Source organism: Scaptodrosophila lebanonensis, unplaced genomic scaffold (assembly GCF_003285725.1).
Source record: "Scaptodrosophila lebanonensis strain 11010-0011.00,11010-0021.00 unplaced genomic scaffold, SlebRS2 tig00000159-arrow-arrow-pilon, whole genome shotgun sequence".
NCBI lineage: Eukaryota > Metazoa > Arthropoda > Insecta > Diptera > Drosophilidae > Scaptodrosophila > Scaptodrosophila lebanonensis.
Window position 1 is genome coordinate 671923 of NW_022060596.1, and position 16645 is coordinate 688567.

Genomic DNA, 16645 nt, shown 5'->3' on the forward strand with positions numbered 1-16645 from the left:
CAACTTCGCCAGCTACTACAGGTATACTTGCTGTTCATTCATGTGCTCCTGTTACCGTGCTTTTGGTTTCGTCACAGAAAAGGTTGCCGATCCAGCATTCAAAGCCCTTACATATGAAGTTTCGCTTCAAAAACAACACTGGTAATGATTGTTTTTCTTTCCAGCTAATATAAACATAAATATTTGAAGCTAACCAATATCCTTGTGTAATATTTACAATTTAAATCAAAAAAGTTCTTTAAATAGGAACTAAACACGATCAGCTATATTTAGAAGAAGTGCGGCCATTTATTTGACATAGATCGAACGTTCAACGTCTGTTAGGTACCTGGGCCTATCTTTCGATAGTCGCCTTACCTTACCAGCATGTTAGGGCTAAGTGACAGTAGCTTAACAAAAAGTTTGGCACACTCTACTGGTTACTAGGCTTACGCTCAAAACTGAGCTTGAACAATAAGCTCCTGCTCTACAAAGGGATGTTAAAATCCATTTAAACCTATGGGATTCAACTGTGGAGTCTCATAAAAGTGCTGCAAGGGTTCCAAAATAAAGTTACATGGTACATGCGTAACCTTTGCATGCACAGACAGTCTGACTATGACAATAGTCTGGTACACCCAGCGGCTCTCAGCTCACGTAAATATGCCATGAATCTCCTCTACGAGCATAACAGCGATCATCACAGACGTCTCAAAAGACCCCACCCGCTTGACCTTCCATTCCATTTCCACTAAAGCCTGCTTTATAATTCTTAATTTTAATCTTTGAAGCCCCATTTAATCTTGTATTTTGTAAGATGCCACTACTCGAGGCACTTGAACTAATTTAAAAAATTGTCACAGATCTTAAAAACGAGAACTAAACCCTCATTATGTTAGGATAAGACGAATGGAGGGAAATGTCTTGGGCCGGCTTGAGGTGTGAATACGCACTCCAGTGAACAGAGCCAGCAAATTACAAGTACAAGTATATACGAGTACACACACATACTTATATAACTTGCTCCTCACGATCCATTAAATTTGACTAACATCCGTACCGACAGCACTAAATTAAAAATGTGCAGACACATGTGTGTAGCGTTGACGAGTATATGGCTTATATTTTAGGTTTAATGGCTTAACCAATGTTAAAAGCTATATTACATAATGCTGTTCTTTATTGTCGACTGCTTAAGCAGACACAATGGAGGGCGACCCAATGGAAAAAAGTTTCACACACCACAGGCCAAAGGGCGTGTGTATACTTGTATATATATATGTGTGTATGTGTGCGTCAGTCCAGGCCTCATTAACCTTAATGCATAATACTTGGACAAGGCATGCGAAAACAACAACAACAACCATATAACAAAAGAACCGCCAGAATCCACAACAAAGTGAGACGATTAATGGGGTCGCTATACTCGTAAGTTATCAATAAAGCCCCAAACGCATGAAAATTATGCAAAGCTTACAACATAGGCGCGCCCCTCCCGCCCAAAAATCAACATCAAGAGGAGCAAGAACAACAAGAACAACAACATCATCACCATCATCATCATCATCAGCATCATCAGTATCACAATTAGCATTAGTGGAGCATAGTAACTACGCTCATTATTATGCTCGTATCTATGGCAAAGGCCTGGGCGAGCTGCAGGACAGCCGCTCAATATCCTTGGCCAAATGTCGTAAAATTAATTTCCTTTTGTTAGCATAGCTTATGCCGTCGTTATTTGCAACTGCTGCTTTCAGTGATTAAAAATCGACAGACAGCGGCAGTAGCGGTCCCCCATACCCTATCTACTAACTGATTGCCCACAGATAGAGGTACATACACATCTATGTGTAAGTATGTATGTATATATTTCCAGGAAGCCAAGGGTCCTGTTGTCCGCACAAAAAAAGCACAACCGAAAACAAGACATACAAAAAGCAAGCCCTCATCCGGAGCGTTTACTCCGGGTTGCACGAATGCCATATCACCGAAAATATTTGCTCTAATATTTATTTTTCATTCATTTATTATTAGTTTTATGAATTCGGAAAGATATTGCAGCACTACAGGCTACTGAGTGGTTATTGCTTAAAGAGATACTGAAAGTTTCAGCTCTCGCTGATTTCCATTCCCGAGTTCTCCAATAGCCCTATTTATTTATAAAGGACTTATAATTACGAATTTTAACAAAAACAGAAACCGATTTCGGAGCTAATATAGTGAATGTTTCTTTGTCATTGAAGGTGACATAATGTTTCGAGGATGATAGAAATAGAAAGAATGTTCAAAAAGAATCATCAAAATCGGATTGCTTATGTGGCAAAAAAATCCAGTCGAATTAAGAACGTCTTCCTTTGTAGAATCAGACTACCCTTGAAGTACATCATTACATCATTTCTAATAAAAAAAAAAAAAAATTACTTGTCTTATAATTAATGAAAATTTAAGACTTTTTTGGTTTTCTTATGGATGCCATTCACAGAACTGGACCAATTTGAAATGGGACCTTTTGGGAAGTACCGCTTTTTAAATAAGAACAAGTAAAAAAGCTAAAGTCGGGTGTCCCGACTTCGAAATACTCTGTACATATGTTTACAATAATTATAGAAAATAAAAAAAATTAAGAAAATAAAAAAAAAAATTTGATCGATTTTACCTCTCTCGGTATTCGAACTCACGTAAAGGGTGTATAATTGCACATTTACATAGCAATTGCGTTTGTGTGAGTGTATGTATGCCTATGCGCATCAATTCGTGTCTGTGTAAGCATTTTCGCAGTCAACCAAACAGCAACATCAACAACAGCCGCGGGCAGCGCTTGAGCAGCGCTGCAGCAGCGCTGCATCAGCAAATATATTTATGGCTATAACTTCTTGTTAAATCGGTCTATCATAATGAAATTTGGCATACGGACACATAATAACCAGCTGGGGGTATTTCCAAAATTTTAGTTCGAAATTCCAAGAATTACGGGAGTTACGATTTGCGGGGTAGAGGGGGGAGGGAGGGGAATTCCAAAATATACATTTTCTGCGTATTCACATAAGGCATCTGGGACTAAAATTTGGTGTTCCTAGGTCTTATAGTCTCCGAGATATAGGCGATTATACGAATGGAAAATCGGGAAAACCCCCATAGGGGGGAAGTGGGGGGGAAAATCAAAAAAATAAAACAAACTCGTATAGAATACACACATAACGCATCTTCGTGCAAAATTTGGTGTCTCTATCTCTTATAGTCTCTGAGATCCAGGTGTTCATACGGACGGACAGACGGACAGACGGACAGACAGACAGACAGGGCTAGATCGACTCGTCTCGTCATGCTGATCAAGAATATATATACTTTGTGGGGTCTGCCACGCCTCCTTCTGCCTGTTACATTTTTCAGCTCCCGCAAACCTAATATACTCTTGTACATTTCATGTACAGAGTATAAAAATCATCAAAATCGGTGCACCCAGTCCTCATTCTTTTGGAGTCGGTTAAAAAGAAATTTGTGTAAAACCCACAGTAATAACAAATCTGCCAAGCCGGTTCAGCTTCATTCACCCATTTAAGAGATTAAAAAGTTATGGCTTTTCCTGCCACCACATTCTTTGCCAAGATTATTCAGAAAGTAATGCAATGCAAGTGCAAGATGTCGATCTTTAAGATTGCGAACTACTTGTAAGAAAGAATTTATTTTGTGTATATACAAGTATGTACGTAGCTGGTAAGTAAGCTACCGATTACTTTTCCGTAATTCATTTCAAATTTCATTTTCTTCTCGCAAGCAATGTCCTAAAACTGTTTGATTTAGAGCCGTGCTTTCTCTTTCCATCCTCAATTGCGAGGCGCATCAGGTAGACACTCAACCTTGGAAAACTTGCCTCGCCCCTAATTTGCTTGTGCATTGTTTGTGCATAACGAGTCGTAGCCAACAAACAAGCTATGAATTGGGGGGGGGGGGCACCCCATGAAACCCATGATGCCCATGAATCCCATGAACGTGGAAATGTGGGAAAGCTATAAATTGAGTGCATGAGAGAATTTTCCTGCTCAAGTGGCACGAGAACGAGGATAAGATAGCAAGCAGCGATGAAACACTTACCAACGCCAAGCCAACGCCAAGTGCGAGTGTGTATTCGAAAATGGCACAAAAGTATGCACATGAATGGGTCGTCGAACGAATCGGGTCAAAGCTATGCGCGGTACGGGACTAGCAGAGGGGAGAAGTAAGAAGTAAGTGGATTACCGCGGAATTTGCTTGCATAAGCGGGCGGCCATGAATGCGGGCACAGACGCTGCCAGCCGCTGGCACAATTGCCAAGACATACTGTTGGCCAGCCATCCGCCATCCGCCAGCCGCCAGCCGCCATCCGCCATTCGGACGGCCATTGTCGACTCGAATGTAGGGACTATTGAGTTGTATAGCTTGGCAGGCAATATGGATATGAAGGATTTTGTGCAAAGTATTTGTTAGCATTGGCTGTGGTCATCCGTAGCTGAATTATTTTAAATATGGCACACTTCTTGCACATAAACTTGATGGCAAAACCCATTCAAATAAATCATGCTCCAACGGGCAAAATTCTCATTTGAAACTAGAATACTTGAATGTATGTATATTGTGACACGACTTAAGGTCGTATCTTTCCCTAAGCGCATCCGAGTAAGTGTGTCAACTGTTTGGTGAATTCCACAGTAGAAAATCTGATTGGCAATATCGTCAATAAAGAAATGTTTTCCACAAATTGCAATTATGGCATTTTAACGGGTGTTTGGTTTTCAAAGTCATGCGACTTTAAAGCCGCACACCATTCTCGCTTAAAATGACGGAAAATTACACAATCTAGTTAGATATAGTATACAAGTATAACTTCAGGATTCGTTTGTGGAGCGTATGTTGATATTAAACACTTCACTCAAGTTCTGAGTTGAAGTAGATGTGTAACGTATACTTGTATGTACATATATTTAAGGATAGTCCATCTTCTACTTATAGCTATATCTAATAAGCTATAAAGAATTAAGTCACCTTAACAACATATTCTTCTTGACTAAAACAAAAATTTGCCCCATTTTTTGAGGTGATAGTAATATTTGTTTAAACTTTTCAAAATGACAGTTTAAATTCTGTTAATAAATATTCAAGGAAATTCTAAGAAACAGTTTTTAATATTAAATGTACATTTAATACAATTAAGCACAAGGGGACAATTTTTAAAAAGAACTTTATGCAGAAAACCGTTATGAACCAGAAGCGATAGTTGAACGTCTCTTGATAATTTTGCACTTTCTTTCTTCTTTCTCTTGAAATCTCTAGAACGGCTTTTAACCTGCCATTAACGACCTCTGCTTGTGAATAAAGTTTTAGGTGTATTTGGAAAAGGTATTTGTGCCCAGTCTTATAATGACCTTAAATGCCAAGCAAATGGTTCTTCCCCTTTTCATTTAACCTGGTGTGTACATACTTGGTGCAGTTCCACAAACGTGCACCCTTTTTTCCTTGACATACGGTTCAACAATTTATGGCAAATGCAAGGTCTTAAGTAAAAGAATATCCGGTGAATCGGTGTGCCTGTGCGTGGTCTCTGAACCAATTTGGTTCGTTTTGGGCAGGTTGGGGCGCCTTTTCTTTCCTTATATCGATTTGATCTGCGTTTTTGCCTGAATGCGAAGTAATTGGCTGCAAAAATACTTCCATCATAAATCACTCCGATAATTATGTGGGCGACTGCGCGCCGGCACAGCTTGTTGCCAACTGAATGCTGCTGGTTGGGCACACGTCGTCTGCTACTGCCGTTTGGTGATGATGAGGGTGATGGCGCTGGCGCTGGCGCAGGATGGGCCCATCCTTCGTGATTGCCACGTTACTTGGCTTATGATGAACGCACATAAATAACGCTTTTATGCGGAAATAGTCGAGTCCACATCACTGGTCGCTTTCAGCTCAAGGACGAGTAACGAACTTTCGCGAGTGATGACAGCTCGAAAGGCCGCCAAGTTAAAAGTGGAGGAGCAAGCTATTCGGGCAACCTTAATCTACAGATTTTAGCGGCTTGTTTAAAAAAAATAATAACGAAAAATAATGCTTTTAAATTCAAATATTTGTGCAAAATTAAATAATCCTTTAATTGACAATTTGTTCAATTTTCTTGCAGAGTGCCATGAACAAACTATTATTAATAAATACTTCTCTTTATACACAGTTGTAGAATGTATATTTGATATGATTTGTAGAGTTGCCAGTTAAACAAGAATTTTCTAAAAAAAAAGGTACTTGCAATATAAATTTTACGTTTATTACAAAAATAATTAGAAGGCAATCGTGTCACAGTAGGGGGACTTTGATTAAAAAGCTATGGCCAGTCTCAGAGCCGTTTACTTTACAAGGTAATATTACACACCATGGATGGGCCAGTAAATTGCAATACGATTTTGTTTCATTGTTGGTAAGATAAAGCTTAATGTAATCAGCATAAGTACATAAGAATCCGATATAGTACATAGGACATAAAAGGTCATTTATAAATAAATGAAAATGTAATGGACCAAGGCCACAGAGTCCATAAATAATTAGTTACCCTCATCATTTGGAAATCCAAGGAAGTGAGTCAGAGTCAGTAAAAATTGCATCAGCTTGTCCGTGCCCCACAAAATCCTTCATAAAACGAGAAGAGAATGGGCGAATAGCTATCGATATTTGAGGAGGAGTTTTTAAGAATCGCAGCAAATTTTTTTAGCACACAAATCGATTGGAGATCGATTTCAGATAAACACCAATATGTTCATCAAGAATGCTCATAACCTATAATTGCAAGTTCTCTGGAAAGAAGTGGCAAATAGGGTCCCCTTAAACAAGACGAATGAAGAAAATCCAGTTGATAATCGTTTAGAAATTGCAAACTTAATAATTCCATTAGGTCCCAAGAGAGTTGGCAACGATAATTAGGCGCAAGAAATTGGGAGCGGGCTGAAAGCAATTATAAAAATATAAAAAAAACATAAGATAATCTTTAGCTGACGATGACCTTACCTTACTTAAAAGAACATAAAAGTACAAAATATACCATCTATAAATAGTATATTTAAAACTAAAATGGCCACCACTTCTGACCTCGATTGACTTAAATAGATTTGTATTTGATAGCAACGATTATTATTGTTATTTTTAAAATTCCCTGGCCTTCAACTCGTTTGTTATTAAAAGCAATTTGAGAATTTAATTACTAAAACAATAATTTGTATGTATTTTCGATATATTGGAAGGTCACATTTTAATTGGTTGAATTGCACATCGAAAATAAAAAACAGTTAAATATTTGTGCCAAAGTAAAAGTGAATTTTTTCTAATTAATCCATTTCTGTAGCAACACTTGAAACAAAATTTGTTGGCTGTTGCTGTGAAATATTTCCTGTCAATTCAACGAAGAAAATACAGGGTGCGCCATCTTTTATGTCGGTATGTAAACATTGAATATCTTTGAAAATAAACAACCGATTTTCAAGTATGAGATATTTTTATTTAATTTGGTTCTGTACAATTTCTTGAACTGAGGCAATCGGTTCACTAATGACAAAGTTATTCAATATCTACATACCGACATAAAAGATGGCGCACCCTGTACATTTTATTATAACTACAATTTGTTATTATATAATACAAATAAACTTCACTTTGTTACGAAAGCATTATTTGCTGTCGTAGGAAACGCATGAAGGGCCCTTTTGAAGGGTATACTTGAAGATTTTCCTATGGGGCGTAGGCATGGGTGTTGGCTTAGTTTTATAGGAGATGATTAATTGCATAATTTTGTGACGTTTGCTTTGTTGTGAGCTACATAAAGCGAAAATAAATTGCGTTTGCTATATACAGGAACAAAAGAAATATCGCAAGAATGCTTTATAATAAGCAACAAAGCAGTAGACGCACAATAAACTCAATAATAAATAGAAGCAATTCTTTGGGGCTTGAGCAGTTTATATTTGTGTAAATGACTTGATAGCGTCTTAGGCTGAGGAATAAAGCATTTAATGTCTTTTTCGACACTCAATATATTTATAAACAAACAGTTTTTGTATTGTATTTATGACCAGAAAGTACTGGCAGTTTTCATAAAGAACTTCTTGAGAATTGTACTACATTTTAAATGTACATTTGACTAGAATCAAAAAACAATCGCGTCATTTCCTTCAAGAAAATTGTAATTATACAAAAAAAGTTACAGTCATCAAAAGAAGTTGTCGCCATTAAGTTATATACGTTGTTATATACTAATAGTATTTGAATCGTTGCTACAGTTTGGGGGAGAAGTACTGAAGTAACTTTGCTCAGGATGAACCCGCTTGCACAAAATTGTAAATTAAGGCTGGGAACTAAAGATAAATTATGTAAAAAGTGTAAAGTTTACTTTATTTAGCTTTTGAAAAATTATAAAGGGGACAAATATTAAAACATAATACATTTAAGACAGTCTGCATACCAATTTTGGTTTATATGGATCTATCTGTTTCCGAAAACAAATATGTCTGAATCTATTTCTCTCATCACGCTGACTAAGATAAGAGATGCTTTCTTCTGTCTATTACATACTTGTCACACAGCATTATTCGAGAGTAAGGCGCTTTCCAAAGTAAACAGGACATTTAAAAATCAAGGACACACAGTTGATATCTTAGACAAGTAAAATTTTAACCAAAAAAAAACCGACTTCAGATCTAGTGCTGTGAATGGTTTTTTTGTCATGACTTAATGTTTCGAGGATAATTCTGAAGTAACAGCATCCTGTTCAGGAATATAATTTTCAGCTATTTGGTCTAAATGAGGTATGTTCAAGGTAGTTTTCTTATGAACGCCACTGTCAGAACTGGACCTAATTGAAATGGGACCATTCGGGATGCACCAGCTTTCAAATTGAAAAAGGTTCACCCAGTCGAAAGTGCTGAAGTCATTTAAAAAATTATTTTATTTGATTGAACATTATGTTTACATTTTGCATGATCAAGAAGCATTTCGAACAAGTGTTTTACTTCTACTTATTATAAAAGCATATTGTACTTTGGCTAAAATCGGGAAAAGGATGCATTTCTGAGCGTCCGGTTTTTTTTTTGGTCAGTTTGCCTGGATTTTGAAAACGGTTGAGCCCATATTAAAAAAAATAGGAATGCAGACTTTTCAAATATCCAAGTACAGGGTATTTCATTATCGGGCTTGCTCAACTATAGCATACTCTCTAGTTACCCTTAACAGAAGTATACTTGAGTGAGATGGCTTGGGAAGCTAAGTTACTTAAAAAGGATGGGACCTCAATTTAAATCGGTACTGCAAGCATTATTTTTGGGTTTCGATAATTGATGTATTTATTAAAAATTATAAAATTCATAATTGTTTTAGAGAAATTCTTATATATTATTATAATCACAAAAGCATGTACTCGAAGAATTTATTTCCATTGAAAATATCACAGCTATAGCTTAACAACTTTGAGACTTTTTTGCATGGAAACAGATAGAAGAGCATGTGGCTATATCCAATCTGGGCTATACAAGTATCAAATCAAGCTCATCGCAATGGTAAAATTATTGTTAGAATTAAAAAATTTTAGCGGAGGAGTTAGGTGTGCACAGCTCGTTCTTTTTCGGGTTCAAGGGAATGCGATTGAATATATTACTATAGCTCTTATTATTGGGAAGATTCTGTAACGACTCATGCCTAGTGACTAGTCTACACTACATGGGGTTTTAATAATATTTGTTGCATTAATTAGCATACATAGATTAGTTTTGGCATTTAATAGAAATATGTTTACGGGCTGAGAAAGAAAATATGATGTTTATAAATAAATACACATGCCACATTTTATTGCCACACTTGATGTGTTGATTGATTTAAGGCATTGTTGCAAATAGCTGTGTGAATATACATAGGTAGTACATACATATACTATACTATATAGCTAGAGTGCGAGCCAGCTCTGACAAGAGGGATGGCTAAATTGAGAAACACAACGCTTAAATCTAAATTATTCTGCATGGTCAACAACAAAAGACCGAGCCTAGCCACAAACTTGAACAACAACCTCAACTTTGGCTGAAACAGCAAACCCAGACCCCAACAATCTACCAATAGCTATGGCCGACGTGAGCGAGCATAAGAATAGGAACACAAGCAACTTTTGTTGTGGGCTGTAACCGCAGAACAACCTCGTAAAAACTTATTTAATTTGTGATTTATATGAATAAAATTGTGTAGTACATTTTCAGAAATTATTCATTTCACAACATTTAGGGGCGGGCCGAACTGTCCTATGTGCTGGCAAGAAGCAAGAGGCAGGGGTGAACCAAGACGGCGATAGAAGGAAGCAAGCCACAGCTACACAAATGGGGTCAGGTTATACTAGGACCGTCACACAGCCAAGTGAAAGGATAAAGCTAAAGCAATACCACGATTATACATAGCAGGACGACGCGATGGCTACGATGATGATGACGTCGACGTTTGCCCCCAAAAAAGTTTCGCCAGCTAACCAACAGCACACATTTTTCATTTACTCAAGTCACACACAACTTTGCGCATACAAATTGGGACAAGCGGCCGCCACAAAAACATTTCAGTTTCAGTTCCTTGCCTACATACTCGTACTCGAGCTGGTACTGGAGCTCGTGACTACATTCCCACATAAAACGCGTCCAGGAGGCCTCACGAGCGAGAGACAGCGAACAAATCTGGTGTAGTAGTTGTCGGACCAGCCGTCCAAGCGTCCAGCCGTCCAGGCGTCCACGCGTCTGTTGCCGTCCGATGACAGCGAAAATATTGAAGCCAATATTTAAATGGAAAATCTGCTTGTTCCCCATCAGCGCGATCTACCACAAAATCACATCTGCAATCTGAACGAGAAAATAAGTTCCATTCAAAAGATAAATAGCTACCCAGCAGACGCAAAGTATGAATTGATTTCTATTTCTTAATCAGAAATAGTAACTATGGGTAGCTACAAAAAGATTTTGTTTACTGTTTTTTTTTTTTTTGTATGGAATTTTGCTCCCATTTATTGGTTTATCACGTATGCAAATTAAATAATATTTTCGAAAAATGCTTTATTTTTTTAAATAACAGCTCTGTTCTCATAGCAGCAAATAAATTGATCGAGAAAAGAAATCCCTTAAAATCATTCGATTGTCTCCCATTTCTTTATGAATCCGCTTATTTGAGAAATATTTAATTCTCCTATAGTACACAATTTTCTATAAAATTGTTTTTAAAAACCAAACGAAGTTGACAATAAATATATGATATAATATTACTTGATACAATTTTATTTGATATAATATTATTTGAGAAAAAATGTATCAGCCTTCCAAACACTGAACTTTATACATCTGTTTATGTAAGAAATATTTAATTCTCCTATAGTACAATATTTTCTGTTTTATTTCTATAAAATCATTTCGAAATATCAAATGCAGGTGCCAATAAGTCCAATATCATCACTAGATCGACGTTTGATAAAAAATGTAATCGCCTTAAAAACCCTGAAATGGAGATATTTACTTTTTATTTGAATTTCAAATAAACATAAAAATTAAAGAGTTTTTGCTCAGTGTTTGCGGACCATTCAAGATAAAAAATAACTATATGATATCCCATATATTTAGTAATTGAATTAGTAAAGTAGTGTAATTTGAGTTTTTGTCTTTCAATTTGAACCTATTTTATATTCCATTGTGTTTAAAAATTGCCATTGCGTATAAAAAAACTTGTTTCAATAAATATTATACAAATAAACTAATGTCAAAGGCAATATGATATAAAAAGGAAACTTGTTGATATTATTACGATAACAAGGATTTAATTGCATAGGTTTTTGAATTCAGGGCAGTACGGCTAAGCCTCATTATTTGTTACGTCAATAAAATAATTTCAAGTCAAATTGAAAAGAAGCACGTTCTTTCATAACGCCAATACCTAAATTTATGGCTTAGATAGAACGGGTCAAGGATTGCAAAAAAAATTCCTTCGAACTGACCCGCTTTCAAGATTTTCAAAAGATATTTGCATTAACTTCGGTGAAGCGTCTGAAGTGGATTCGGCCGACGGCCTAATGCTACTCGTAACAAACTTTGTCGCAGGCAAGTCGCCCACTTATCGAAATCCTCAGGGTCAACAATTTACAGACAACAACAATTAATTAATTGCAAGGCGGCATGTCCTTCAAATAGGAGATGTTTGTCCATTATGTGGTCAGACAAAAAGTTTAATTAAAACCAATTACCTTTCTTACTTCGATAGTTAGGTGTTTTTTAATGCCAGAAAGAAAACTTAAAATATTTCATTATTTAAGCAGCCGAAAGAATAAAAGGATATACAAGTTTAATGCGAATTTATATTACTCCCAGAAGCAGGCGTGGCAGACTCTGCAAGTTATATTCCTGCCTTTTCCTCTGTGTGAAGGCAAGGATCTCGGTAGGTATTCTGATTTTATTAAACATCTTATAAAAACTACAAGTCGAGTGATAGGTAAGGTCTAAAGGAAGTTAAAGCCATAAATGTTATCTCTGTTCATTGCCAACAGCCATTGTTGTTTTTGCTGCATTGGTTCAGCTCTTTATTGCACGCAAAAGCATAAACACAAACACAAACCCCACGTAAATGAATGTAATTGAAAAAGTATAAATAAATGTATGTCCATCCTCGCATTGATGTGTCGGGTGTGTCTTTCTTACATTGCTCTACAAGTATTTACTTAATTAAAAGCTATAAAGTGCAAATGGAATGCATTTAAATGCCATGTACTTCACATTCAATTAGTTACTCAACAATTCGTTTTAAAGCGGTCTGAAGCTCACACATTTAGCCATCAAGTACGTAGAGGTACGGAGGCATGACACTCAGGATACATGGAACTTAATGCGTATTGATGTTGTCCCGAAGTCAGACGATCTCATCGCAATTGCTGGCGTAAACTAGGTCAACACTTATTGTTTCTTTAGTGAGATAGCTTTTAATATTTCAATTGAAAAACGGCTTTGTCTTTTAATTTAATTGTTAAAATGCCGATAAGTTTTTCATATCGATATCGAAGATCTTCCAAATATCTAGAACTGCCAAAACGGAGATTTTCCCCATTTTTGGTACATATTTAAAAAAATTTAAATTTAATTTTTTTAAAATGCTTTTAATTAATTCTAAGCTTCTTTTCTCTATTAAGATTTTAATTTTTTTCATAAATCTATTGACGCCTCTGACTACACTTGGCTGTAAGTCGGGGCCGAGGTAGCCGAAAGGCAAATAGTGTCCCCCAACCGAGTCGGAAGCGTTTATTAGATATTATTTTAATTTTATTAGATTTCTCATTTTTCAAGCACACAGTTAAAGTCTTGAAGAATCTAAGCAGCCAACATTTTCAAGCCCACATTCACTCCATATTACAATTTTGTAGAGTACTGCATCGATGGGCTTGGATAAACTTTGTAAAATTGAAGAAAGTATGCCTAAGCGTATTAAGAGTGGAACTAATGATAAGGGTTTTTTGAATAAATATTAAAAATAAACTACATATATACAAGTATATAACATTCATATCAAAATTTTAAAAACCTGCATAAATGGATGGAATTGTCTTTTTTTAATTGCGCAAGAATTTAATCAATTAGAATTATGGTTTTTACATATAGTATTATGTTATGGTTATTATACTTATATATAAATATGAATAAAGAATATAAAGTGTACATATATCGATTGCAGGTCGAGTTCGAATGTAGGATCTTTATAGTCCCTTCAATACACGTATCGCCACTATATAGATATGTCTATATATAGAGAATAATACAATGCCTTTTGGAACTTGGCCGCACTGCAACATCACATTAAATGCTCACACAAGCGCTGCTGATTGTAAACCAACATTAGGCATTTCTTAACGATATTACTAACTGGACCGATAAGCGAAGCGATTAGTGCACCAAAACACTTTATTTACATCCTTAAAACCTTAATTTTTGGCTGAGTCTGAATTCTTGGACCCCTTCATCTACTATACGGGTATTTGTAGAGCAGAGCAACATGTTGATATTTGCTTGGAATCAAGATATTACAAGTAGTTATGTGACTATTGAAGCTAAATTCAATTTTCCACATGCAAAACTTTTGAAAAAGGTGGATCGCGAAAAAAGTAAAGTTATTGGGAAACATATCTAACTTAATTGTTGTGCTAAATGTGCTCTGTCACTTTTTATATTTTATGCTTTTCGCGCCAAGTACAATACAATAAATGTGTATGTAATTAGTACATAAGTATTACGAGTAATGAGCATGTGAAGAATTGGCTTTGCATGGTGATGAAGCACTTAACTGATTGCAGTGCCCGCTGCCTCAAATTTGGCAACGCGTGAACACTTACCGCACGTGCATCGCATCGGAGGATGCCAAGTCCTAATCCCAGCAGGAGCAGAAACCATAGCTTGGTGGTGCCAAGGAGCTGCTGTTGCGGCAGCATTTCGATCCTGATGTGCTGTATCCTCCCTCTGCGTTCCAAGTGACTTAATTGCACTACAACAACAATGATAACAACCACAGCAACGACAGGAACAACAATAAAAAAAAATTATGAAACAATTTGGAAACTTTATCGCCTTGGCTATGCTTCAATTATGGCGCTTTTGGTCAATTTCCCGACGCTATGGCTACAACACAATTCGTTCGGACACGGACACGGACACGGACGCACACCGCACACAAAGCACAAGACTGAATGAATGAATGGTAAGCACGAACGGAAAAGTTAGCCAACAATTGGTCCTAGACTGTTTCTTTGGCGCTGGCCCCTCAAGGCAATGCGAAGCGAATCGAATCGAATCGAATCGTGCCAAACCGACTTGCTAACGACGCGAAATGGTCTGCTGGCTTCGCCTCTGCTGCGACTCCTTTTAAACTGTTCATGGCTGGCGGAAATGCGGCGAGTGCTTTGCGGCGAATCTGTTACCATTTCGCCGCGCGAGCGCACACACAGGGAAGGTGTGCGCTGTAGTAAGGGCTTGAAAAGGGGCTGCGTGCGACGTGAAGAGGCAGGCGCACAGTGGTCGATTCCACAGGCCAAAAATAAATAAATCAAAGTTAGAATTTTGCCACCAAATGTATCAGCACTATCTCCTAAAAGAACCAGCAATGCAACGGTAAAGAAGTTTTTTATTTATTCCATCTGTATTTGTTACGAATTGCTTCAGAAGAGAGCCTTTTAACAGGTTGAGTTTGCAGTGTGAGGGACTCGAAAGTGAAGTCCTATTTGAAAAATTAAATTAAATTATTAAATCAATAGCTATCGCGCAAATTAATAAATATATGTCTAATATATTCTTATGTTATAACTTATTGTGATTTAGTTTTAAAAATTAATCTTTCCCAGTGCTTTTGTTAGTGTTGCATACAAACCAATAGTTACATTTCAGCTAAAGCTAAAGTCATCTTAGGCTTCGTTCGGCACAATGAAACGTGCATTTTAATATTAGTTAATGTTTCTAGATTCTATAGTGTCGGTTTCAGCTGCAAGTTTTTGCAGTATTTTGTATTATCAGTAAAGCAACGCTGCCTCGATGTTTTTTTGCCGCTTTTTCTCTGCTGTTTTCTGTGCTTGAATTTTGTCCGGCTGTTTGATTATATTTGATTTGTTTTTTTTTGATTGTTTTGCTTTTTATATTATTTCCTATTCCCTTAAATGTTTGTTTTTATATTTATCAATGTTGTACAATCTTATTAATGCAAACTTACTCAAATTCTACATTACATTCAATTACCAAGCAAGAATAAATCAACACGAGTATTACTTAAATCCGGTTTTAATTTGTTAATAATTTTAAATTCTCTGTTTTCATGAAATATGACTTGAAAACAATATGACCATTTTATGATTTATTACATAGTAAAATTTTTCAAAGCTGCAACCAAAGTTTTACTTAAATATCTCTGCTGGATGTATTTCTGGCTGTCGATTCCAAAGAAAACCGACCACTGACGTTCGTTATATGGGAGCAACATGATATAAAGGTGCGATCTTTAAATCAATACAAACAAATATAGTTCAAATCGGAAACAAAATACAAAAAAATGAACTTAGAGCTTATTCTGAATCGGTCAGTTATATGGGAGCTTTAAGATATAGTCGTCCGATCTGAAATATTGCTATCTAACTACGGATGCCGAAAGTTTCAGTACGATAGCTCCACATAAGTAAGTATTTTTGGCCGCTTATTCCATACAAGACCGACCACTGTGAGACGGTGAGTGAGAGGAGGAGGAGGAGGAGAAGGAGGGGGAGAGAGGGAGAGAGTGATTGCAGCCACCATGAGGCGTATAAAGCGTAGATGGCTTTAAGCGTAAATTGGTCTGCGGGCCGTGTGTTGGTAGCAAGCTTTTGTTACCTCTCAGGGAGTCGCAGTCGCCGAGCCGCTGAGTCGCTGAGTCGCCAAGTCGGCGGGTCGCGTGTCGTTTGTGCATTTGGCACAAAATGCTCAAGGACATTTGCCTCAGTGGCCAGTCGCATTTGATTGTAAGAACTATACACACACATATATACTTACAATACTATATACATATATACATAATATGTATACAATATATATATTTTATATTTATTTATTTAGAGCAATGAGCTTAATGCTTTTATTGTACAGATTTCTTTGTTTCT

The 16645-nt window shown here is 36.6% G+C and overlaps 1 protein-coding gene across 1 annotated transcript in view; it reads right to left on the reverse strand.

Moving 5' to 3' along the window:
- The window catches only part of LOC115629578 (mucin-5AC), a 35824-nt gene extending 20991 nt beyond the window's left edge, over window positions 1-14833 (reverse strand). Inside the window, exon 1 of the mRNA XM_030526070.1 lies at window positions 14366-14833. Within this exon, the coding sequence (XP_030381930.1) occupies window positions 14366-14461 (96 nt within the window). The 5' untranslated portion in view covers window positions 14462-14833. The remainder of the gene's footprint in view (window positions 1-14365) is intronic.
- Window positions 14834-16645: the final 1812 nt, after the last annotated feature.